Consider the following 27425-nt stretch of genomic DNA (forward strand, 5'->3'; position numbering starts at 1 on the left):
TCCTTTGTCCAGAGTCAAACAGGGGGAAGAAACAAAAATCAGGATTTGATCCCAGTCTGACACCAGAGGCCTTCTCCCTGACAAACAAAGGAAAATAAATTGTGGCATTATGTAATTACTTTTCAGTGCCAATGTTTAAAAAAAAATTCTAAGAGAAATATCCAAAGCTTTTGCTATATCAAAATAATAAAATTGCAATTTCCTTCCAAGATAATTTTACTAGTATCTCTTAATGTTTTTGGTAAATCTTCCCAAACAAGATTTATCTTTAAAAGAACTTCCTAAAGCAAGTCATTTCTCCATTTTATTTTTATTAACCCACTGAGAAGCCTTGGGCTGTGTTTAACTCTGGGAGTAATGAAGCTCCTCGTTACCCAGCAGCGGCAGACTGGGTAGCCAGGCTACACACAGATGTGTCTGAGTGTCTGTGACAAATCCCTGTCTAATGTAGCTTCTCAGAAGGGACAGGTTTCCTCCTAGTCTGCACAAAGGGAAAGTTATTCTGTGCTTTCTTGGATTCCTTGGAGTGTTTTAGTGATATCTCCCTCAGACCATAAACTCATGTGGGAGGAACATACTGTTCTGCAGCTTTGAATCTGCATGCCCGCGCAGATTTATTACCAGTGGCCATAATTTTGGCATCTGTCAATGACAGGCAAAGAATCCATGAGGGACTGTGAGAAGTGATAGCCCAACCCTAGAAGTTCTTCCCTGAAGCAGGAAACTGAGCAGACACAAGTAGAATTATCAGAAACATGCCTGGAATATACTAAAATCTCTCAACCACACCTACCTATGTAGTGACACAAGTGACTGTTGGCATGACAAGAAAATGCTGTTTATTGGAATCTGGTAAAGGTGGTACAGGAACACCTAGGGAAGAAAGCATGTGTTGAATAACATCTCAAAGAAAGAAATGAGTATAGATTTTAACGGAGTGTAGGGAGATCATAGTGATGGGCCCTTGAGATAGCAGACATACATCCATTTGGGTCAAGAGTTCCAATGCCATCTTAACTTTGAAGTCATGTGAGGTTTAGATAAGAATCATTTGATTCATTTCTGCCTATGTATTCATATTTTTAGGGTCAGAAAGGGATGTGCTAACTATTCTTGTGGTTGATACTAAAGACTGATGTTGGATAGGACTGAAATGTATAAAACATTTTTTTCCTCAACTTTACAGTACAGTCGGAAAGACAGCAAATTCTGGAAAAGTTAGCCAAAGTAAAGAATTTTAAAAAGAGTTCAAGATATATGTGAGCATCATCACAGTGTGGTATTCAGGAGACACTTGAGGCAAATGTGGTAAGAGAAGATAGAATATGATATTATTGAGAGGCTCAGAAGATTGATGGGGGAGGATCACAAGTTCAAGGTCAGCCTGGGCAACTTAGCAAGACCCTGTCCCAAAATAAAAGATTGAAAGGGTTGGGGGTGTAGCTCAATGATAAAGCATCCCTAAGCTTAATCCCTGGTACTAACACCAAAAAAAAAAAAAAAAAAAAAAAAAGGAATTAAGTAGATAGTAAAAATAATCTACATAATAGAAAACAAATGCCTCAAATCAAGAAGCTAATGGGAAAACAATATCCAGAGCAACAAAATCAGAAAATCTGGTCTGGGTGAAAGGATGTCTGGTTCTACTACTTTCACACTGAGTGTATGTTCTCCGAGGCTCCTATGGGGCTCAGTGGTGCTACTAACCAAGTGACTTGACAGTAGACCCAAATGTCCAGAATCTATATACATGTGGTCTTCATCAGTCACTTCACTGATAACAATAGCATGAAGCCTGATACCTAAATAAAATTATGGATTTAAGCTAAAGCTGAAATGGGAAAAAAAAACCTGCTGTATCAACATTATTTATGCAAAATGAAAGAATTATGAGCCTGGTGCTCATCACCAGTTAATCTCCATCAACTCAGTGAAAATACCCATATTTATCTACTCTATCAGAGCAAGCACACATCAATTCTGACTCTAGGTTTCCATTCAAGTTTTATTACACATTTTTTTAAGATGCCACGTGGCCCAAATTTTAGATGATGGGCAAAATTTTAACATGGGTTGTGATTAAATGCCCATCCCCAAAATTCCTAGGATACTTATATGCCAGTCCACCGTGTATTTTTTTAGGTCTGTTCCTTTGAATTCTACAGACATGCTGATGATCCCCAAATGTACGTTCCCAGCTTTGTCCTCTTCACTGAGCCCCAGACCTATATATCCTGTTGCCTGCTTGGTGTTTCCACTCGTGTCAGGGGTATCTCACATGTTGTACATCTTAGTGATGAATCTGTACTTATCACTCCAAACCTGTTCTTCCTCAAGGATTCCCCATCTCCTTAACTAGGATTGCCAACTTTATAGCTACTCCAGCCAATGCTCAGGTAGCATTCTTTATTCAGCATTGCCTCTTATCCTCATATCCAGTTCATCAGCAAATTGTTATCTAAAAGATTTCTGAGGTCCATCTGCTTTCCTTCATCTCCCCTGGTCACATCCTACTCCAGTCTTTTGTTACCTTTCACCTGAACCACCGCATTTGCGTAGGAACTGAATTCCCTGCTTCTACTCTCACCCCTATTCCAAGCTGCCTCTGTTTCCTACCAAAAGAATTTATAACCTCACTGGCATGAAATCATAAGCACTTATTTCTTATATATCTGCAAGAGAGTAGAGAGGCACTATGACAGGTCTGGGGTCTGATCAGGTCACTGTTCCACTTGTCTCATTCTGAGATCCAGGCTTCCTGTCTTGTTCATTAGTTGTGCTGTGTTCCTAGACCAGTGACTAGAGTGTAGTGGGCTCAACAAATGGTTGAATTAACATGCCAATGGGCAAACAGTCCTGGTTTGCTCTCTTTGCTATGATAGTTGTTTATAGACTCAATTGTTTATAAACCTCTCTCTTCTCAGACTGGAAGACTCTAAGGAGAAGATCATGTGTCCTCACTGCTTGTAATGACTGGTTTGTACACATCTCCTGGTACCATATCAAAGTTTGTCTTTAACAGAAAATAGGTTTTGGGTCCTCATCACCATCCCTGCCTTGTGAATCTCTAAGTGAACAAGAATATCTCTAGACTCATTCTTGCTGGGCCCTTCAGTGTTCTCTTTCACTAGGCAGGATTTGATTGGGGAAGCTCTTCCTTTCCTTGGGACTAACTCAAGTCTGAGGAAATGAACAACCCAGGCTCTCAGAAGCAGAGGCTGGCAGTGGTCTGGTAATGCAGTGATGGCTTGTGACCCTAGTTTTTCCCTGCAATCATTCTAAGCCTCTGTCTTGAGTCTCAATAAAGTTTATGCATTTATTTTAGAAATATTTTTCAAATGTCTATTATATACCAGATGTTAGCAAGACCTTTAAGCATATAGGGTTAAATAATTCAGATGTATGAGCCTGTGCTTATGAAATACAGAGCCTAGTGAGAAGAGCAGACACAAAGAATGAATCCAGGGTATTTGAGAAGACCATGGGGATCCCATGTTCAAGCTGTTCCTGAAGGATGAAATGGATTTACCTGGGTAGAGAGTTTATGCCAAGGGAATGGGAAGAAAGAGTTAAATGGAACTTTGAAACAGAAACAATAGTTAGAAGACAGAGAAAGAAAAGGTGATGAGCTGAAGATAAAATCATTGCATTTCTATTCATTGTCCCTGTGGTGAGTGTGACTGTTTTAACAATGTAAAGTGGGAAAATCATTTCCATTTCCATCCAGCTGCTCCAGAATGTCAGGGGGAAAGGGAGTAATATGAACACAGCAATGAGAGTCTTTGAAGAAAGGCATTGTGAACATTCATGCTGTTATTAAATTCATTATTTATTTTGGAGCTCAAGCAAAAACATTATTGTAAGCTCTTGGGCAAAACTAGTTTACCTCAAATCTCTCTCTCTCCCTTGAAAAATGCCCTCAAGGTCAATATTCAGCTTTTCCAGAGTTGATTTTGTCGGCATCAAGCTTTCTGAGCCACAGGTAATTAGAAGGAGAATGTTCTCTCTCTTGGAACATGCTGTCCTTCCTACCTTATGAAGCTTTTGGAAAATTTTTTTCCTTGTTTCCCTCTCTAATTAGCAACAATGGTTAGATTTCAGTTTCTTTCTCTTGCAGGGTACACTCTGCATCCCCCCACAGATGTCCAAATTCACATAATCAAGGGATGGCTTCCTGGTTGGTTGTGGGAGCCAGCCTAATTAGCTTAGTTCTGAAGACATGAAACACAGATAAAAGAAGCCTAATTGGGCAAATGGATTTCTATAGCAAACTGAATATAGAATTCCTTGTCTGATTTTTCAACTTCTGCTGCACATTGTGGTTCCATATCCCCATCATACTCCATAGTGCTGATCACTGCGGGGAGAGCTAAATTCAATTCATCATTACTGGCAAAAACTGTGGCTGGCCCACCAGCATTTCCACTGGGTGACTGAAAGAATCACAGCACTTAAATATGCTTGATTAATACGGTTGTTTTTGCCTCCATTTTTTACTCCAATAATTTCAGTTTTAGCTTCATTATTCTTTTAATGAAAAATGACAACCAGGAGGATGAATGGACATGCAACCTAGTAAGTGTTGGGAGCCAGAAACATTTGAAAGTGGTGAACCATGAGTTCCATATATGACTAAGAGTATTCTTAAATATGTTGATTCTCCTGGTACTTTTATTGAAGTGTCCCTCCTATCAGTAAACTGCATCAGGCATAAATGAACCTAGGTTCAATGAACATCAAAACAAGGGCATGACAACATCTTACAAACTGCCTAATGACAAGGGCATAACACAGCATCTTACAATCTACACAATATCACTCAACATTTTCTTGGTTTCTCTCTTACAAGAATATGTTTACTCTTTCTACCATAATATTATTGTGATTATTTTACCCTTTTAGCATCTCCTAATTTTTCTCATATGGATTCTAGCTTAATAAAAACGAATTCTTTTTGATGTTGTACATTGGATGATATCAGAAGGCAAAATTCTTTACAAAACTTTTAGACTCTTTTTGAAGTACTGAGCTATGAAAAGTAAATAGAAATTGGTGAGCTGTTTAAATTCAGGTTAATGAAACTTCTCCTGGTTTGTGATTACAATCTTGAATTTTACCTGCAGTGCAGAAGGTTAAGTGGTAAAAGAGGATGTCAGCAAGCCAAGCTCTAGGACAGGACTGCAGCTGTGGTCTAAGGTGGGAGCTGCAGGGCTGGAGACACATTAGGTGTGCTCATGCAGGAATGCACATGACAGATGAGCCCAAATTAACTTCAAGCATGTGGACAGCAAGCTCAGACCCTCCATGCTTCTGGACATGGTGGGAACAATCTCTTCCTATGGATTAAACTAACAAACTTTCTGAAACTAGAGAGGGCACGAGTATCTCAACAGGACAGATGAGACCCAGTGAGATCATGCAATGTGCATACTTACACAGTGACTAGCTACAAAGCTAGAATGAGGAGCCAGGTGTTTGGAGGTTCCCATTCTAATGTTCTAAGTGCAACATTTCTAAATTGATTCATAAATATTTTCTTTAATCATAATTTAAATTGAGGTGATGATTTTAATATATGTCTGTAAATTATCTGATCCTACCTCCAAAAAATGGAGCCTAATTCTTCTGCCTTGAAGTGTGAGCTGAACAACTTAATGAATCACTTCTAGTGAATAGAATATGGCAAAATGATGATAGGTTACAGGTTGCTAAAAACACTGCCACATCTGCCTTACTCTTTTTGGATCATTTGCTCTGTGGGAAGCCAGGTTCCATGTCATGATGACATTCCAGAAACCCTAGGAACAGGCCAATATAGTAAGGAACTGAGGCCTGTACCTATCATCCAGCAAGCAACTGAAGCCTCCCAACAGCCATGTGAGTGAGCTTGGAAGCTGATACTCCAGTCCCAGACCAGCCTGCAGAAGACTGTAGCCACAGGCCAACCCTGTTACTGCAGCTTCAAGGGCCCAGGCTAGGACCACCCAGCTAGCCCACTCCCAAAGTCCTGACCTGCAGAAACTGAGACAACAAATACTGATTGTTGTTTGAGGTATTTGTTACACAAGAATATACAATACAATAGCCTATGACAATAGAAACACTATTTGGTATATATATAAACATATATATAAATTTTGATAGATTTTATATATCAATGTTTTCACATATATTAAAATGAATTTTCATATGTATACAAATTTACAGATGTCAGTGTATAGATAAAATTTCATATATATATTTGTAGCATATAAATATACATCAATAGATATCAATATCAATCTGATAAGAAATAACATGATTTAGAAGAAAATTTTTCCTTAGGTTCATCTAATGTACAACAGCAAGAAAGATTTGCCTTTTTAATATATATTTGTATGCGATTTGCTAAAATTTTGTTGAGAATTTTTGCATCGATGTTCATTAAGGATATTGGTCTGAAATTTTCTTTCCTTGATGTGTCTCTGTCTGGTTTAGGTATCAGGGTGATATTGGCTTCATAGAACGAGTTTGGTAGGGTTCCCTCCTCTTCTATTTCATGGAATAGTTTGAGGAGTATTGGAATGAGCTCTTCTTTAAAGGTTTTATAGAACTCGGCTGAGAACCCATCTGGTCCTGGACTTTTCTTTGTTGGTAGGCTTTTGATGACCTCTTCTATTTCATTGCTTGAAATTGGTTTATTTAAGTTGTGTATGTCCTCCTCGTTCAGTTTAGGTAGTTCATATGTCTCTAGAAATTTGTTGATGTCTTCAAGGTTTTCTGTTTTGTTGGAGTATAGATTTTCGAAATAGCTTCTAATTATGTTTTGTATTTCACTCGTGTCTGTTGTGATGTTTCCTTGTTCATTCCGAATTTTAGTAATTTGAGTTTTCTCCCTTTTTCTCTTTGTTAGTGTGGCTAAGGGTTTATCAATTTTATTTATTTTTTCAAAGAACCAACTATTTATTTTATTAATTTTTCCCAGGGATGCAAGGTTGGTTCAACATTCGGAAATCAATAAATGTCATTCACCATATCAACAGACTTAAAGTTAAGAATCACATGATTATTTCAATAGATGCAGAAAAAGCATTTGATAAAATACAGCATCCCTTCATGCTCAAAACACTAGAAAAAATTGGGGTAATGGGAACATTCCTAAACATTATAAAGGCCATCTACGCTAAGCCCATGGCTAATATCATTCTAAATGGTGAAAAACTGAAAGCGTTCCCCCTAAAAACTGGAACAAGGCAGGGATGCCCTCTTTCACCGCTTCTATTCAACATCGTCCTTGAGACTCTAGCCAGAGCAATCAGACAAACCAAAGAAATTAAAGGGATACGAATAGGAAAAGAAGAACTCAAACTATCCCTGTTCGCTGATGACATGATTATATATTTAGAGGAACCTGGAAATTCCACCAGAAAACTTTTAGAACTCATAAGTGAATTCAGTAAAGTAGCAGGTTACAAGATCAATGCTCATAAATCCAATGCATTTTTATACATAAGTGATGAATCTTCAGAAAGAGAAATTAGGAAAACTACTCCATTCACAATAGCATCGAAAAAAATAAAATACTTGGGAATCAATCTCACAAAAGAGGTGAAAGACCTCTACAATGAGAACTACAGAACACTAAAGAAAGAAATTCAAGAAAACCTTAGAAGATGGAAAGATCTCCCATGTTCCTGGATAGGCAGAATTAATATCGTCAAAATGGCTATACTACCTAAAGTTCTATACAGATTCAATGCAATTCCAATTAAAATCCCAATGATGTACCTCGCAGAAATAGAGCAAGCAATTATGAAATTCATCTGGAAGAATAAAAAACCTAGAATAGCTAAAGCAATCCTCAGTAGCAAGAGCGAAGCAGGGGTATTGCAATACCAGATCTTCAACTCTACTACAAAGCAATAGTAACAAAAACGGCATGGTATTGGTACCAAAATAGACAGGTAGATCAATGGTACAGAATAGAGGACATGGACACAAACCCAAATAAATACAATTTTCTCATACTAGACAAAGGTTCCAACAATATGCAATGGAGAAAAGATAGCCTCTTCAACAAATGGTGCTGGGAAAACTGGAAAACTATATGCAATAGAATGAAACTAAACCCCTATCTCTCACCCTACACAAAACTCAACTCAAAATGGATCAAGGACCTCGGAATCAGACCAGAGACCCTGCATCTTATAGAAGAAAAAGTAGATCCAAATCTTCAACTTGTTGGCTCAGGATCAGATTTCCTTAACAGGACTCCCATAGCACAAGAAATAAAAGCAAGAATAAACAACTGGGATAGATTCAAACTAAAAAGCTTTCTGTCAGCAAAGGAAACTATCAGAAATGTGAAGAGAGAGCCTACAGAGTGGGAGAATATCTTTGCCAACCATACCTCAGATAGAGCGCTAATTTCCAGAATCTATAAAGAACTCAAAAAACTCTACACGAAGAATACAAATAATCCAATCAACAAATGGGCTAAGGAAATGAACAGACACTTCACAGAAGAAGATGTACAAGTAATCACCAGATATATGAAAAAATGTTCAACATCCCTAGTAATAAGGGAAATGCAAATCAAAACTACCCTAAGATTTCATCTCACCCCAATTAGAATGGCGATTATCAAGAATACAAGCAACAATAGGTGTTGGCGAGGATGTGGTGAAAAAGGAACACTCATACATTGCTGGTGGGGTTGCAAATTAGTGCAACCACTCTGGAAAGCAGTGTGGAGATTCCTCAGAAAGCTTGGAATGGAAACACCATTTGACCCAGCCATCCCACTCCTTGGCCTATACCCAAAGGACTTAAAAGCAGCATACTACAGAGATACAGCCACATCAATGTTCATTGCTGCTCAATTCACCATAGCCAGATTGTGGAACCAACCTAGATGCCCTTCAGTTGATGAATGGATAAAGAAACTGTGGCATATTTATACAATGGAATATTACTCCGCAATGAAGAATGATAAAATTATGGCATTTGTAGGCAAATGGTCGAAATTGGAGAATATCATGCTAAGTGAGATAAGCCAATCTCAAAAAACTAAAGGACGAATGATCTCGCTGATAAGCGGATGAGGACATATAATGGGGGGTGGGAGGGGCTAGCATTAGGTTTAGGGTTAGGTTTAGAGTTAGGCTAAGGAGAGCAGTAAGAATGAAGGAAAGAAGGACTGTGTAGAGGGAAAAGAGGGGTGGGAGGGGTGGGAGGGGTGGGAGGGGTGGGGGGGAGGGGAAAAATATAATAAACATCATTACCCTATGTAAACGTAAAAAAAAATAAATAAATAAATAAAAAAAAAAAAAAAGATTTGCCTTTGAGTCTTGACTCAGGGATCAAATTCTCAAAGTTAGAATTTCTCCTGAGATAGAAGTTATGTTTTATGTTGTTTGAACAAGCTCTAAAACTCTTTATTTTTTTTCTATCTGTATACCTAACCTATTGGAAAACAAAACCAAAAGCAATTTCCTCATCTGTCCCATGTTTCTTTTAAAAAAATTTTTTTTGTTCTTCTTAATTATACATGACAGTAGAATGTATTTTGACCTACATACATGGAGTATAACTTCCCATTTTTGTGGTTGTACATGATATGGAATTGAAATAGTTGTGTATTCATATATGAACATAGAAAAGTTATGTCCTATTTATTCTACTGTCTTTCCCATTCCTATTCCCTCTCCCTTCCCCTGACTCCCCCTTGTCTAATCGGAAGAACCTCCATTCCTCCCTTTTCCTCCACATCCCCCCACCCCGGCCCACCTATTGTGGGTCAGCATCCGTATATCAGAGAGAACATTCAACCTTGCGTTCTTTGGATTTGGCTTATTTCACTTAGCATGATAGTCTCCAGTTCCATCCATTTACCAGCAAATGCCATCATTTCATTTTTTGATGGATGAGTAATGTTCCATTGTGTATATATGTACATTTTCTTTATCCATTCATCTATTCAAGGGCACTGAGGTTGGTTCCATAGTTTAGCTATTGTGAATTGAGCTGTTATTAACATGAATGCTGCTGCATCACTATTGTGTGCTGATTTTAAGTCCTTTGGAGTGATGAGGAGTGAGATAACTGGGTCAAATGGTGGCTCCATTCCAAGTTTTCTGAAGAATCTGCATTCTGCTTTCCATGGTGGTTGCACCAATTTGCAGTCCCAACATCAATGTATGAGTGAGTGTACCTTTTCACCCACATCCTTACCAACATTTTTTGTTACTTGTATTCTTGATAATTCTGACTAGAGTGAAGTGAAATCTCAGTGTAGTTGTAATTAGCATTTCTCCAATTGCTAGTGAAGTTGAACATTTTTTCATATTTGTTGACTGTGTTTCTTCTATGAAGGGTCTATTCAGTTCCTTTGCCCATTTATGATTGGGTTATTTGTTTGGTGTTAAGTTTTTCAGTATTTTATACATCCTGGAGATTAATGCTCTATCTGAGATGCAAATAGCAAAGATTTTCTCCCATTCCATAGGCTCTCTTTTCATGTTCTTCATTGTTTTCTTTGCTATGAACAAGCTTTTTAGTTCGATACCATACCATTTATTGATTCTTGATTTTACTTCTTATGCTTTAGGAATCTTTTTGAGAAATTCAGTTCCTAAACTAACATGATGGAAATTTGGGCCTACTTTTTTTAAATAGTTACAGGGTCTCAGGTCTAACACCTAGGACCTTGATCCACTTAGAGTTTTGTGCAGGGTGAGAGATAGGAATCTAATTTCATTTTGTCACATGTGAATTTCCAGTTTTCCCAGTACCATCTGTTGAAGAAGCTCTCTTTTCTCCAATGTATATTTATAGCACCTTTGTCTACTATAAGATAACTGTATTTATGTGGGCTTGTCTCTGTGTCTTCTGTTCTGTACCATTGGTCTTCATGTCTGTTTTGGTGCCAATACCATGCTGTTTTTGTTACTATAGCTCTATAGTATAATTTAAGGTCTGGTGTTATGATGCCTCCTGCTTCTCTCTTCTTACTGAGGATTGCTTTGGCTATTCTGGGCCTCTTGTTTTTCCAAATAAATTTTAGGACTGCTTTTTCTATTTCTATGAAGAATGTATTGGAACCATAATAGGCATTGCATTAAATCTGTGTAGTGCTTTTGGTAGTATGGCCATTTCTACAATATTAATTTTTCCTATCCAAGATATAGGAGATTGTCTATCTTCTAAGGTCATCTTCAGTTTCTTTCCTTAGTATTCTGTAGTTTTCATTGTAGAGGTCTTTCACCTCTTTTTTTAAATTGATTCCTAAATATTTTTGAGGCTATTATGAATGGAATAGTTTTCCTAATTTCTCTTCCAGTTGATTCATCTCTGATGCATAGCAACGCAATTGATTTATGGGTGTTAATTTTATATCTTGCTACTTTGCTGAATTCATTTATGAGTTCTAGAAATTTTCTGGTAGAGTTTTTGGATCTTCTAAATATAGAATCATATCATTGGCAAATACAGATAATTTTAGATCTGCTTTCCCTATTTGTATCCCATAATTTCTTTCTTCTAATTGCTCTGGCTAGAATTTCCAGGACTGTGTTGAACAGAAGTAGTAAAATAGGGTATCCCTGTCTTGTTCCAATTTTGAAAGGGAATGCTTTCAATTTTTCTCCATTTAGAATTATGTCAGCCTTGGGTTTAGAATGATGTCAGCCTTGGGTATACAGCTTTTGCAATGTTGAGGTATGTTCCTATCATCCCTAGTTTTTCCGGCATTTTGAACAGGAATGGATGCAGTATTTTGTCAAATGCTTTTTCTGCATCTGTTGAGATAATGATGTGATTCTTGTCTGTAAGTCTATTAATGAGATGTATTACATTTATTCTGTGTGTTGAACCAAATTTGTATCCCTAGGATGAACACCTCTAAACTCCTTCTCTAACGTTTCGTCTACTGTGGTGGCAATGGATTCTGTTATTGAAGTATGTAGGTTTGTTTGGGGCAATTTGTTCCCTTGCTTTTTCATATTGTTTGTGTGTCTGTCCATCTAACAGCATGGATGTGAAGCAGTAGAGTTTCTATGCTATAGATTTATAGTGTCCCTGAAGGTTTCCAGTCCTCACTGTTTAGAGGGAGGCAAATAATAACAACAACAAATGCAAACAATATTCAGCATTAAACCAAATTGTTCCTGTTATGACATCTACAGTGTTGTCACAATAAACTGAAATATTATGATTGATTATTGCCTACAATAAAAATGTTAAGTTTGCAAAATGGTTTACAATTTCAAATGGTGGACAGGGAGAGAAGAGAAGTGATGTAGGATGTAATGATTATGAGGGAGGAGGAGAGAGGATAGAAGTATAAAATTAAAGGAAAAGTGAAATAACAATAGAGATTAGCTGTTAGCAAAAGAAAAGAAAGAGATTATAGGGAAACAGAAGTGAGAGAAAAAACATATAAAGTAAAAATTTTAAAAATTAATAAAGAATACAAAACTGAAAAACACTAATCAGTTTTCCTAGTCCTCAAAAAATTGATCCATCAAAAATAATTTGTTTCAAAAATGCTAGAAATGAGAAAAGAAAAAAATATGAATATGTATAAATGTCCATGAACCATTAAGGTCACAATTAAGCAGAGAAAAGAAAAATTGAAAAGAAAAAAAAAAAAGAAATCAATGAATATTAAAGAATTTTTCTGTTGAAATTCAAAAGATTCTCAGCTTTTCTGTTCAGCATTAGGTGGGGTTGTCTGGAGTATGATGCTTGGTTCCCCCTAAGAGTAATATTGCTACGGTGAGAAGGTAATTCTGTAGATAGAATTTCTGGAGGCAGGGTTTAGGCTTAGATAGGCTTCATGCTCTTGTCTGGATCCCAGTTGGTCTGGAGATTTTAAATCAGTGCACCTCCAGGGCCCAGCAATTGCTGGTACACACTGGAAAACTGTACCCCAGGTATTTTCCCTGGGTCCCACTCATTTGTTGTAGGAGCCAATTCTTAGGCCACGATGTCTACTGAGGACCCCACATTTCCTGGTCTTGGGTTTAGTCTCCAAACTCAATATCTTCTGCCCACTACCTCTACCCTTTCTAGTTCTCAGCCAGGTAAGTCTCTTCATATGGTTCTCTAAGAACTAGATTGTAAGGACACAGGGAGAGCGGGGTAGGTCTCCTTGACTATCTGTCCACTGTGTAAACCTCTCCATGTTTGATTTTCTCTTGCTCACTTAGGCACACTCTATGTTGTGCAGTGTGGGTTTGCCAGGCCTGTATATTGGGCCGTACTCAAACTTGGCTCCCTCAGCTGCCAGCCCCAGACTGCAGCTACAAAATGGTTCCTTCCCCTGTCCTCTGCATACCACCAGGAGAGATGCAATTTCCTTCCCATATAAGGCTATTGTGCAGTGTGCCTTTCAGTTTAGTCAGTGTGTTTGATTTCTAAACTCTTCATACCCTGACACACTGCAGTCCTCCTAAAATGTTAATTCCTTTAATCCCCTTATCCCTTCCCTTTGCTCATGGAAGGACCACTCTGGATGGGGCCTTGAGCTATGGCAGCAGTTGTGGTGTTGGAACTTTCTTCCTTATTATATTCTATCCAACCTCTTGAGTCTCAAATCTGCTTTGAATATCCAGTATTAAATTCCAGTAAATCCCCACCCCTTAAATTTTTTCATTCATCCACTTTGCTGAGAAGCTGCCTGTCTACTTTCTTGGTTTCACACCATGGAGGACCAGGAAAGCAACCTACACTATTCCGCCATCTTGAAAACCCCACTGTAATACACTTTAAATGCAAGTATTGGGTCTGAGAAGCAATGGTTATTCCTCCCTAAATGTTCCAGGTCTATTGCTTAATCACCTGTTCAGGAAATGAGACCCTGTTTTCTATGACTCATTCAAAGAGAAATGGCAACAGAACATAGTTCTCCAAACTTTTACCTTCCCTTAGATGTTTTATAAGAATAACCAAGGAAACTTCACCCAGTAGATTCTTCATCTAGATAGATGATTTCAGAAATTCCCTCAATCCCATCCATACAAACCTATCCGTTCTAGGTTCTAATACATGAGACTCTATGACAGTAATAGAGTCACAGGCTAACATGTCACTTCCCTGGAGTTTGAGTCATACCAACTTGAGTTATCATCTTACCTCCTTTCAAGGAAGGATAAAAATTGGTGTCTCCTCATGGAGTTAATAAAGATGTAAAGTTTTTTTTTTTTTGTAAAGTTATTTTGTTCACTAAGTCTCCTATGATTGAATCGTTAGTAGACTCAGTAATATATTACTAGCCCTCTGAGACCGAAATATAGTGAAATGATCTTGTATTAGTCAGGGTTCTCTAAAGGAACACAATCAACAGGAAGTATAATGATAAAAAGAGGTTTTGTTAGATTGGCTTACACAACCAGAAGCTGGATAGTCCACAATGACCATCTGTTGGCTGGAGAGCTAGAGGAACAAGTAGCTGCGCAGTCCAAGAGGCCAAAGCCTCAGAGCAAGAGGGGTCAATGTTGCTATTCTAGTCCTAGACCACAGGCTTCTAGAAACTCTCTGGAGAATCACTGGCAGAGTTCACTTTGGAAGAGTGAAGAAGTGAGAGTCTGATATCCTCAGACAAAGCAGAAATCAAGAACCCATTCAAGAAGAGTCGAGCTTGCATCTGCTGCTGCTTCCTTGTTCTTCCAACATTTATTCCATCCAAGCCACCATCCTATTGGAAAGTGCTGCCCACACTTAGGGAGGGTCTCCACTTCAGTTCACTATCCCACATTCCAGTCATTCCTAGACACACCTTCATCAACATATCCAGAGACCTCTTAATCATTGGTATCTCTTAATCCAATCAAGTTGACAATTCAAATTAACCATTACAGCCCTCAATGGTTTGAAATCCTGAGCTGAAAAGTAAAATTCTACCCTATAATAAACAGATCTTTTGATTGTCAAGTAGATGTTGACCTCATCAGTATTTCCTCATAGTCTAAAGAGTAGGAAACAAACTGAATGAAATGTACTGCTCCCCAAGCTTAACAACTGTTAATAGCTTCTGGGTATCCTTTCCAGTGAGAAGGAGACAATGCCTCTCTTCCTTAGGTGAGAGTGTGGAAGAAAACGCCAGTGTTGTGGTCAAGCTGCTCATCAGACGCCCGGAGTGCTTCGGCCCAGCCCTGCGTGGAGAAGGAGGAAATGGCCTGTTGGCAGCCATGCAGGGTGCCATCAAAATCTCTGAGAACCCAGCCCTTGACCTTCCCTCTCAGGGATACAAGAGAGACGTGTAAGTGAAACCAGTTGCCTTCTTCAGGATGTGGTTGGTGAGCTCCCAAACATTGTTAACACAGAGATGATTAAAGCAGTATCAATAACTTCCTCCCATAGAAAAAGCATAGTTTTTTTTTTTTTTACAGTCATTGTTAAAACATTTAAAATCCCTTTGTCAAGCACATAATCATCCTGACTCTTCCTGCAAGCCTAGTGGAGTGTCTTCACCATCTATCTGCCTACTCCACTTGCCCCAACCAGCAAATCCCCTGGGTAGCAGCCCCTTCTGGTTTCCACTGCCCCTCCCTCCAGCCTCACCACTGGAGGAAGCTGTGTGGAGGCTCTAAGGCTTGGACCAAGGTGACGACCATTGTCTAATCCAGCACACTTCCTTCAGTACTTTGAACTGCAGTGTCTCACCCCAAACCTCACTTTTAAAAAGAGTGCCCTATTCTCCCACTTCTGGAAGGAGGAGGACTACTCAAAAAAGTGTTTCTATTTGATCCTTGATGGGAGGCAGCACAGATTGTCATAGAATCAACAACATTGGCATTGAAAGTTGAAGGATGCACTTGGTAGATTATCTGATCACCTTGTCACTTTTCTCCTTGTCAGGTCTTATGATCACTTCCCTTTCTTTGTCACAGCCTCTAGATTAGACCCCAGAATGTACAGAATAGGTATAACCCAGCAGAGGTAACTATCTTTTTTCTTTGTCATCAGTTCTGGTCGGTGACCTGGTAGACTAGAAAGAACCAAAAAAATATGCCTCTCCCACTTCCTCATGTAACATGAGGAAAACCTGAGCCCCACAGTCTGTTGCTTGTTAGCACAGCAGGACATAGACTTAGCCCTCCTGACTCCCTGTCCAAAGTGACGTTGCATATATTCAAGGAAGAAGAAGGCATGAATGGTGGGCAGCATCTAAACTTGGGCCTTAAAGATCATGAGCTTACAAATGTCATGGGCAAATATTTAGGTCCTTTGAGCTTAATGAATAAAACAGTATCAACTTGTGAAGGGAGAGGTTCCAAGGGAAAGTTGACAGAATGTGTGTCTCCATATCAAGTAGCTCAGTCTAATACATGGCAGCACCTGCCAGGCAACCTCACACCTCCCCATGTCGATTTTCTCTGCAGCATGGAGGAGGAGGAGGAGGAAGAAGAGATCGTGCATATGGGCAATGCAATTATGTCATTTTATTCAGCTCTTATAGATCTACTGGGCCGCTGTGCTCCTGAAATGCATGTAAGTGACAAAGTCGCTAGAAAGCAACTCTGAGAAGCTTCAGCCAAGAACATTAGAGGTTTCCTGAACTTAGTTCCCTCCTCTGTGTTTGGCATTTGCTTTCATGCCTTCCTCTCTGTTCCTTTTAGCAGCATCAAAGTCATTTCTATCTCAAATACCTGATTGTACAGCTTTCTAATGAAGGACTCCTGGGCAGATCTCCAAGTGTGTGGCACTAGTTGGGCACATCCACTACAGACTTTATTTCAAAAGCCTCTCAAAATTATGTTCCCCATGTGCCTCAGTTTGGTCAAAATGTGACCAACTTGATTCCTGATCATGGTTATTATGGATGACCTCACACGTGTCATAAGGACACTCCATGTATAAAATCCTCTTTCCTTGATGACTAGGTCATTTGATCCAAAGAAAGCAGTCCCTGCCCAGGGTGCCTGTCTGATTGTTTATCCAAGTTAGAGCTGTGCACATACACACAAGGATGGTCCTTGTATGGAATATTTTCTTAGACTTCCAGTTTTGATCTAAAAGCTGTGTCCTTTTCCATTTGTACCCCTGCTCAGGCCTGAGAGGGTTGGCCTTTTTTCATATAAAGCTTCACATCATAAATGAGAGAGGAAATAATTGCTTTTCATATGAAAACAAAATCTAAATCTTGGTAAAGAAGACTGAATGGAATTCTTGGAATTCAGTTCCTGTAATGATAAGTCAGCTCTACCCACATAGAGCTGTCTTTCCCTTTTTGTGCCTTTAAACAAATAAAGAAAACTTGAAGGGAGCCAGAGAAGCAGCAGGGTGTTCTGCAGTCTTGGAAGGGGAGTGCCAAAGACCCTGGGTGTCTAAACTCTAGTTTTCCTGATCACCTCTCTTCCCTTCCACAAGTAAGTTACATAGTTGGCTTATTCTCAGGAAGGCAGCATAGGAAAACTAACTCATTAAAGCCCGTCCTGAAGGAGTTCCTACCTGCCTATCTCTGCCCCCAGTACCTTACACACACCTTCTCAGAACCCCTCAGTGACCCCTGCTCTGTCAGAGGAAGGAAAGGAGGAAGATGCTATCATTACTAAGAGCCTTGCTACCCACAGGAAAGGGAGGTCCCTTCCCTGGGACCTCTGAGCCCAGAGCCCAGCATGCCAGATCTGACTCTGAACTTTTCACGGTGGCAGAGAGCCTGCCACCCCCACTTCAGAGACCACACTCAGAAGGCTGTGTGTGTCCCCTGTATGTATGCTGCCTGGTACATTGGTGTCTTTATGGATTAGATTATCCAACCTGGGATAAATTCACCAAGTCGCTCAAGTTCTCTGACATTCTCTGTACCCTTCTTGCCCACTTCCCACCCAAGCATTAATCAGGCTCTTAGGAAATTGAGATTCATAAGACATTTCTACATTTACTAGAATGATGGGGTCTGGCATTGCGGTCACATTGACACCACTTCTGTCATGCCCATGAGAGGCCCCTTGGTGCTGTCACACTGAGAAGACACCTGCAGGCTATATATTTACTGCTGAGACTTGATTGATACTTCAACCACATGACCATTTCAACCACAGAAAAGGACTCAAGTGGCCTCCTTCATCAGTTATTCCCTCAATAACCCCTCTTCTAGAAAATCAGGACCAGCCTCCTCTCTTTTCCTGTAGCCATGAGTGTCTATGGCAATTAGGGGAACATAGAAATGTACCTGTGCTCATAAAAAGAACCACATTATTGCCAAAAGTTTGGAGGTGGGGTGGAGTGGGGGTGTGGGAACTTCATCTATCTGATCTCTTTTTCCAAACCTATATTACAGCTCATCCAGACAGGAAAAGGGGAAGCCATCCGGATCCGGTCCATTCTGCGCTCCCTGGTCCCCACAGAGGACCTGGTTGGGATCATCAGCATCCCTCTGAAACTGCCCTCCCTGAGCAAAGGTAGGGATATAGGCAGGCTGACCCTGCCAGCCTAGAAGGGGCAGAACTCCATCCCAAGTACAGGGTCTTCCAGGGTCACCTTGCAGTGCAGGCTGCTCAAGGAAGATGTCTTGCTCTTTTTCCAGTGATGAAGAACTTTCTCCTTGAAGGAACCAGGTCTTTCTGTGTAAAGACCCCTGAATCTATGTCCCACGGACATAGACAAACCTCACCATCCTCCTAACACACTGACCCTCTGAAGAAGGTTGAAGGAATGGGGCAAGTCAAAGCTTACCCATGGCCTTCCTTCTCCCTTGCCCCTGTGCCCCAGATGGTCAAGGCAATGGGCAACAGACAGGCTATCTTCTGCCACAGTCCTGAATGCCTCATAGCTGGGAACGTGGAACATGCTACATGGAACATTTGACATCAGTCATCTTCGCACAATTCTCACAAAAGCATTTTGTTTCTGTGTCACTCCACCTGCTTTCCTGGCAGATGGAGAAACTGAAAAGATAGCATGACTCTGACCATTATAGTGTTTCCCAAACCGATGTTCCATGGAACACTCTTGTTGGAGATATTAATAGATGTAAATATTAATAAGGGATCTGGGGGCCAAATAAGTTTGGAAAGTTACGTAGAATATATCACACTTTTATAATCTCATGAAGCGTGGTAAGATTGTAAAGCCTCTGAGAAAACATATGGTAAAGAAAATGGGTGTTAAATTCAATGTTCCCCCAACAGTGTTTTTTGAGCACAAAACACTTTTTAATATCCCACAAAATAATGTTCCTTAAAACACCAAGTATATGCAAGGCATCACATCAGCCTCAGCAGCCACTCAGGCTTGAGCTGACCATGTTCAGTGCTCAGGGAAGGAGGGCTGGCAACTACACCCTTCCCTCCTGCCCACCCAGGAAAGAAGATGCACACAGCCCAATCTTTATTCCCAACAAACAGACACAATTGATACTAAACAACCTCAAGAGGATAGTTTGTAGAAAAAGAATTGAGAAATAAAGAGTTATGTGTATTTTTTACCTTTTTTAATATAATTGACTTAATTTTTATTTTTTAGAATAATTTTTATTGGTACATTATAATTATATGAAATAGTGGGGTTCATTGTGACATATTCATATATGTACATTACAAAATTAGGTCAGTTTCATTGCTTGGTACCTTCCCTTTTCCTCCTCCTCCCCTGATCCCCATCTTCTACTAGTCTCCCTTCTTTCATTTTTTTCCTCATGAAAATCTCCTTTTTACCCCTTTTTTATCTCTATCTTCCAGGTATAAGAGAAAATATTCCACCTGTGACTTTCTGAGCCTGGCTTATTTCACTTAATATGATGTTCTCCAGTTCTATCCATTTTCTTACAAATGCATAGTTTTGTTCTTTTTCACGTAGCCATGTAAAACTCCATAGTGCATATATACCACCTACTTAGTAATGGATATGTTTAGGAACTGGATCAGGGAATTCCTGGAACCTTAACTATTGGCTGTCCCAATCCTGTGTAAGCTGGTTCTAGCACAGCCTTGTGGTTCTTTCCAAAAATCCTGTTATTTGTAAGAACAAGCCATAGACAAGTCCTGTGCTGCCTTTTGAGGCTGTGAAGATATAATAACAAAAATGACATTTTCTGTCTTTCAGATGGGTCAGTCATTGAGCCCGATATGGCAGCCAACTTCTGCCCTGACCACAAGGCACCCATGGTGCTGTTCCTGGATCGTGTTTATGGCATTAAGGATCAAACTTTTCTGCTCCACTTGCTGGAGGTTGGATTTTTACCCGACTTAAGAGCCTCTGCCTCTCTAGATACAGTAAGTTGTGCAATAAGAAAAAAATTAATTATTTCCCCCTCATTGTAAATTAGACTTACAAGCAAATATTTTCTACCTACTCATTACATTGTGGTCTGCTTTAAAGGGTGAGAAAAACTTCAATTACAATTCCTCAACCTTGGCATCACTTGTTGTATGGGCTGTCCTGCTCATTGTAGAATGTTCAGCAGTAACCCTGGTCTCTACCCATTAGTTACCAATAGCACCCCAACCCCTTCTCCCACCCCTGCAAAACACAATTTCATACATCATCAAATGTCTGGGGGACAAAATCACCCTGGTTGAGAGCATGGTTCTTTTGCTTATGGAAAAGACTGACTTTTCCTTCTAGGCTGGAAATATCCTTCCCACTCTTACTCATGGTTTCGCATACTGACCATCAGGTAGGGTAGATTGAAAGCCAAAGCTATGGCAAAGGTCAGTACAAGAGTCACAGGGCAAATGCACAGTTGGAAACCAAGGTGGAAGAAAGCAACTCAGCATCGACAGGCATCAGAACAGGAGGCCCCAGGAGTAAAAGAACGTAAATGCCCACCTGCCATACATCAGAACCTTCTAGAAAAACAAGTCCTAGGTCCAAGGAGAAAAAGCAACTGGGGGCAGATTAATTCTGAAAAACATCTTGCTAGTTTAGGGTTGTTTTTTGTCAGTTATAAGTTTTCTCAAAGGCTCTACCTGGTGTCCAAGAGAAATAGAAGTGTGAGTTCTGTGGTGGGTGGTCAGCAGCACCTTACCCAAAGTGGACTACTCATAAATGTAATGGAAAGCAACAGGAGCCCCAGCCCAGACAGGAGCCCCATTCAGGCATGGAGATCTATCTGTGGCATGGAGATGAGAAATGATGTCTCCATAAGGTGTTGGGGGCATATGAACCATTTGGATAGTTAAAATATCCAAATCCACTACTGTTTGTGTTTTGAACTTTTAAGTTTCTTGTTTTAAAAAATACTTTTTTAAACTTGTGGAGCCTCCCCAAGTTTCCTGATCAAAGCATTTAATTTTTTATAGACCAAATATACAGCAAATGCTATTCTAGCATCTGGTATTTGATCACATGCTTGTTCAAGCTCCATCTGCAACAAAAAGGTTTTATATTCAACTCCCCAACACACAATTTGTGTATTCTCATTTGAAAGCTTTTAAACCATTGGAATCAAAGCTCTGACTTCCTCATTCTAACAACTCTATGAAAGTGATAAATACAAAAGATGATTGCCAAAGCATCCAGAAGACAAACTTTTGATAATTAATAGGAACACCCAGAAGTGTGTACAGTTCAAAGAAAACAGCTTTTCAAATCATAAGTTACAGAAAATGTGTTACAGATATAATGGCTGTGATAATCACAAGGGAATAATGATAATATTTTATCTCTGTAAATCTCAAGATCTCTTTTGAAGTTCTGCAGTTTTCAAAGATGGTAGTTAATCATGGTTTGGCTATATTTAGTGTCACTAAATGGTTTTCCTTGAATTCAGCCTGTCCATCTAAATGAACAAAAGAGAACATTGTGAGCAAGAATTATGCTAGAATTTTAGAGAAAGCCTTAGATTTCTATTCCTTTTTTATACTCTCTCCTGTGCAGAGTTAGTCTCTTTAGAGAGGTCTTCCCTCATGTCATTTATCAGGTGGTGAACAGCTCACAGTGCTTACAAGTTAATGGATATGGGTTGGAGTTCCACCTTCTCTTTGTAAAGTTGTCACCAAACTGGTAAATTTGGGAGGCCACCCAACTTCTAACCATTTACTAACCTTCAGATCACAAGAAGGCAATGCAAATGCCCATAAATTGAGAAAAGAGATCTGAAGTTAGAATAATAATGTAGTTAGCCCTGCGGCTGGGCCTGCAAGCCTCAAGGATGTTGGGTTAAAATGGTCATCTGTTAATTTAAAGAAGGGTTAAAAATTCTTCTTTGATCAAAACAGATGTTTTAGCATTATTTGAGATCCAGTCAGATTTTTGTCTTTGCTTTTTTTTTTTTTTATTTCATTTAAAATGTAAAAGAAAAATAGGTGTGCTGACCAGGTAGAAAGCTGTTCATTCTGCAGGTGGGAAACATGCTTTCCCCATCTGCAGCGCAGGAGAGCAGTGTACAGAGTAAGCTCTGCTTTTCTCCAGAGATTAACAAGCATTCAATCCCCTTCCCTAGGTGTCCCTCAGCACCACAGAGTCTGCACTGGCACTGAACAGGTACATATGCTCTGCTGTGCTCCCACTCCTTACGAGGTGCGCCCCTCTCTTTGCCGGGACAGAGCACTACACCTCTCTGATTGATTCCACACTGCAGACAATATACAGGCTTTCCAAGGGTCGGTCCCTCACCAAAGCACAGAGGGACACCATAGAAGAATGTTTGCTTGCCATTTGCAAGTAAGTACCCCCTCCCATGTTTTTCACTTCTGTGTATGTATCCATGCCAACTGCATTTAATTGTGTGTTCTAAAAATCGGTGACACAATCTGAGGAAGTTGCCAGGCCTTCGCAGTCCTCAGACAGCTCCTCTTATGATGTGCTTGGTACCTCTATTTGCCACAGACTTTTCCCTTGAAACTCATCTCTTACTATGGGGAAGTAGGGGACACAGCTCAGGCTTTAGCTCATAGTGCAGTGGACCAGGAGAGGAGACTGTCTTTTCAACCTGAAGTATTCAGATTATGAACTAATTGTTTAGTTCTCAAGTAGAGCAGATTTTTCCACCCTCTAAAAGAGAAGACTTGACACAAAAGTCAGACTAAGTGTGAATCAAAGTGAGCTACCTCCAGGCCTCCTAAGACCTCAAGCAAAAAATCTCCAGTCACATTGGGGAATTAAGGGCAATAGTTTTTGCCATTATAAAAGGGCATCAGAGCCAAACAGAAACAAAGGGTGGTTACCCCAAGAGTCTCGGGCTTTCAGGAATCTACACTGAGTCTGGTAGGAGCAAAGGAAAAGGAGCCCTTTCAACAGTAGGTCTCAGCATCATGGCCTAGGGCCACCATCTGTTTTTTCCTCCTCAGTTGCATATCACAGTCACCTGGTGAGTTACTGTTTCAGTCAGTCATTTCACTGTTGTGACTAAAAGATCTGACCAGAACAACTGTAGAGGAGTTAGTTTATTTGAGGGCTTGTGATTTCAGAGGTCTTAGTTCATAGAAGGCCAGCTCCATTCTTCAGGGCTCGAGGTGAGGCTGAACATCATGGTGGGAGAGGGTGGTGGAAGGAAGCCACTCACATCATGATGATCGGGAAACAGAGACTCCACTCTCCAGATACAAAATATATACCCCATTGCCAAGCCCCCAATTAGCCACACCCCATTTACCGCCCAGTTAATCCCATCAGGGATAATTCACTGATTAGGTTAGGGCTCTCACAACCCAGTCATTTCTCCTCTGAACTTTCTTGAGTTGTCTCACATGTGAGCTTTTGGGGGTCACCTCATATCCAAACCATAATAGTTACTAAATAAATATCCTAGTGCCCAAACCATATCCAGCCCCCTAAAATCAAAATCTTTAGGATGGAATCTAGGATTCTAGCTTCCTAAGCTCCCCAGGTGATTCCAGTATTCAGCCAAGGTTGAGAATCTATTTCCCTGAAGAGAGGATCAACTGGCTTTCCCCTTCAGCACAGCATAGTCCTGATTCTTGTTGAATGAGTTGTTTCCTAATCACAGGAGAGATGACCGTCCATTAGAGTCTGGGGCTACGTAGGAAAAACAACTCCTCAGTTCTTTTAGGACATCAACTAAGACAATCTCAATGAAATACCATAATACACCTGTTAGAATGGCCCAAATCCCAAACATGGGCAACTTATTTGCCGGGGAGATGATGGAGCAAGTGGGACTCTCATCCATTACTGATGGGAGTACAAAATGGTGCAGCTTCTTAGAAGGTATTTTAGCAGTTTCTTAGAATATAATTCAGTCATCACACTTCTTGGTATTTACTCAAAGATGAAAATTTCTGTCATACAAAAACCTGTACATGGATATTCATAGCAGTTTTATTCACAGTTATCAGAACTGGGAAGCAACCAAGAAGTTCTTGAGTAGGTGAATGGATAAATAAACTGTAATAATGCAGATAATTGGAAATTATTTGATCTTAGGTGATAATTGCTCATTATCTGAATGATAATGTAAAATATTGAGTAAATTTTACCCTATAATTATTAGAAATGAAGGATCAAGTCTTATTGCCTATTACTTAAGTGAAAGAAGTCAATCTGAAAAGGCTACATACTGTAGGATTCCAACTATATGATGACATTCTGGAGGGGAAAAAAAAAAAAAACTATGGAAATACTAAAGATATCAGTAGTTTCCAGGAGTTGTAGGAAAGAGGGATGAGTAGACTGAGCACAGAGGACTTTAGGCTAGGGAAAATACTCTGTGCAATACTAAGGTGATAGAGATATGTCATTTTACTTTTGTCCAAACCCACAGAATTTTCAATACCAAACATCATCCCAAAACAAACTATAGGCTTGGACAATAGTGACCTGTCAACATAGGTTCATCAACTGTAACAAATGTCCTATGCTTGTGGGGATGCTAATAATGGAAGAGGTTATGCTTGTGGGGGAAGGGGGATGTGGGCACTCTCTGTATCTTCCTCTCAATGTTTCTGCAAATCTTAAACTGCCCTAAAAATAAAGTTTAAAATTTTTTTCAGAAGGGCAGTCTCACATGTTTCAAATATAACAATGGTCCCTACATTTAAGATGCTTTGTTAAGATTAACCTATATCTATTGACTTTGTATCTTCTAAAGCCCACAGTCTTTAGCTATCACTGGGGATGAACTAGATTGCTGTACAGTACTATTTTCTTGGGTAGGGAGAGGAGGATGGGAAGGAGGCCCAAACTTCAAAAGAGAGTTTCTCCCTGAGATCCCCTTCTAAAATCAGATCCTCTACTCTGATTATCTCATCCATTCCAAGATTACCATAATAACTGATATAGAATTGAGTTAATTGCAACTTTTTGGTCTTGCGAGAGACACAAAGCTTGGTAGACACACTGATATACTTCTAGGAATCATAGGATACTAGGTGTTTCACTTTGCCTTTTCAAAAGGAAGAATAATGGCCCATTCCTCATTTATGGTGGCAAAGGGACTAAATAATGAGTTTTCACAAGAAGAAATACTCCTGTCAGCATCAGTTCTGTCATCAGCTGGCAACTGCATGGGGAGCTTCTACTTTTTGCTAGATGTGAGCTCAGCAGGTGCCTTAGGAACCTCATCAACCAAGGAGCCCTGCTTCCAAGCACTGCTGGTTCTTAGTTACAGCACAATGTTTCTGTGGCTCCTCTGAGATGCAAATATTTTCAAAGAAACCAGATTTGGGGGAAAATTTTTGTTTGCATCAAACAAAAAAATCCAGCTAACCACCCTATTCTTATTTACTCTTAGGGTCTGGCACACTGCTCTTATTCCCACCTGAACTCTAGATGGAGCAGACAGATTGATACTTGACCGGATTTTATTGTTTATTTTTAATAAGTCGGGAATCAGTAGGGCTACAGATATATTTTATTCAAATTAGTCAATCCTAGATGCTAATTGCTCATTATTTGAATAATAATGTGAAACAGAGTAATTTTACCTTATAATCACTAGAGATGGGCTACCTAGTTAGAGGTGAGTATTCTCATCCCAGGGCATTGATGGCAGGGCTAGCTCTAGGAGAGGTGGGGAACCAAAGGCAATTTGTTTTCCACCTACCTCTATCCTCCTTGTTATAGGTACTTCAAAGATTCCTTCCCTCACGATATTCCCTTAACATCAGTTATTAGCCCTGTCTCCATAGCTCCTTAGGTATCACAGGAAGGAATTCAGGGACTCATGAATTGAACTCATGTAGCAAATTTATTTGTGTATGTGCACATGCACACATACACCTTTTCTGGAAAAATCCATAGATTCCACTCCATTTTAAGAAGTATCAGCAACCTAAAAGTAAAAGCTAATCAGTTCCACTTATTTCTCCTTTCCCTATCTCAGAATTTACTGGTCCCAAGGACCACAGCCATAAACTCTATAATTTGATATATTAGTCTTTAATTAATTGCCTTTTGCCTTTTAAGGAGTTGTTTTGAGAACAAAGCCTCAAATTGCCTGGATCAATTTGTAACCTGGAGACCTTAAGTCCCTTTCAAGTCACGCCAGTAGGTGGCCTCAGATTCCACTTGTGCAGCTGGTCAGCCCTAGCTTCTCCCCTTGCAGAATTCAAAGGGCTGTGAGATCAGCTGTGCCTTCCTTCTGTTAGGTTCTTTGCTCATGGTCACTGAATAGATCTAGAACACGTGTCACATGGAGGCTGAAATTTAACCTTGGGTATCCCAATTCATTAGCACCAGTCCCTCTTTCTGAATGTTAACCATACCCAGTTTTTAAAGTGCATTGTCGTCCACTGTTCTTTACCCATGATCTTGTGTTTAGGGGCTGATTATTCTGAGGCTTAGCCCTGATGCTGCTTCCATTCCCTCCTCCCTGATTTATTTCCTTTGTGCTGTCTTCCTGTTTTCTTACTCCTTGCTGCAGTCACCTGAGGCCTTCCATGCTGCAGCAGCTCCTGCGGCGGCTGGTGTTTGATGTGCCTCAACTCAATGAATACTGCAAAATGCCTCTTAAGGTAAACATCTCTAAGTGCAGTCCACGGCTCAGGAAGTTTTTCTCATGTGACGAGATGTCTTCACAATTGGGGGAGTTAAAAAAATTGGGTTTTACTTCTTCAAGTTTCTGGTTAGCTAATAGAATGCAATCCACAAAATCAAACCCCTTTCTTGAATGTCCAGGATCAAGAGAGTAAGTTTGTTATGTTCATTAACTGCTCCAATTTTCTTTAATTGATGGCTATTTATTTTTTAGCATGGTTGGTAAAGGGGACTTGGATTTTGGGCTTTCCTACCCTAGTTAGGTTTTCAGAATATTTTCATTCTCAAAAAGCTTAACAGTCCTGTGTCTTTTCACTTGAAGGAACTGAAATGTCCCTTTTTGCATATTTGTTTTGTGCCTTTTTTCTTTAGTAACAAATGCTCTTTTTTATTTACTTTTTTTTTTCTATTTCTTTATTAATGAAAAAAACCCGGAGCCCTCTTATTTGTTGGCCCATTCTTGATTTTCTATAAGTATTTTATCACAGCACTGGGAGCATCTGGGCCTGAGTGGTACCAGAATCAGCCATCCACGCAGGAGAGCAATGTTTTTGTCTTTCATT

The 27425-nt window shown here is 39.7% G+C and overlaps 1 protein-coding gene across 1 annotated transcript in view; it reads left to right on the top strand.

Moving 5' to 3' along the window:
* Ryr3 (ryanodine receptor 3) overlaps positions 1–27425 on the top strand; it is a 369815-nt gene that overhangs the window by 224154 nt on the left and 118236 nt on the right. The window contains exons 45-50 of the mRNA XM_047539293.1: positions 15061–15241; positions 16365–16473; positions 18266–18386; positions 20029–20198; positions 22370–22590; positions 26750–26840. Coding sequence (XP_047395249.1) covers positions 15061–15241; positions 16365–16473; positions 18266–18386; positions 20029–20198; positions 22370–22590; positions 26750–26840 — 893 coding nt within the window. The remainder of the gene's footprint in view (positions 1–15060; positions 15242–16364; positions 16474–18265; positions 18387–20028; positions 20199–22369; positions 22591–26749; positions 26841–27425) is intronic.

The sequence above is a fragment of the Sciurus carolinensis genome, chromosome 2, assembly GCF_902686445.1.
Source record: "Sciurus carolinensis chromosome 2, mSciCar1.2, whole genome shotgun sequence".
NCBI lineage: Eukaryota > Metazoa > Chordata > Mammalia > Rodentia > Sciuridae > Sciurus > Sciurus carolinensis.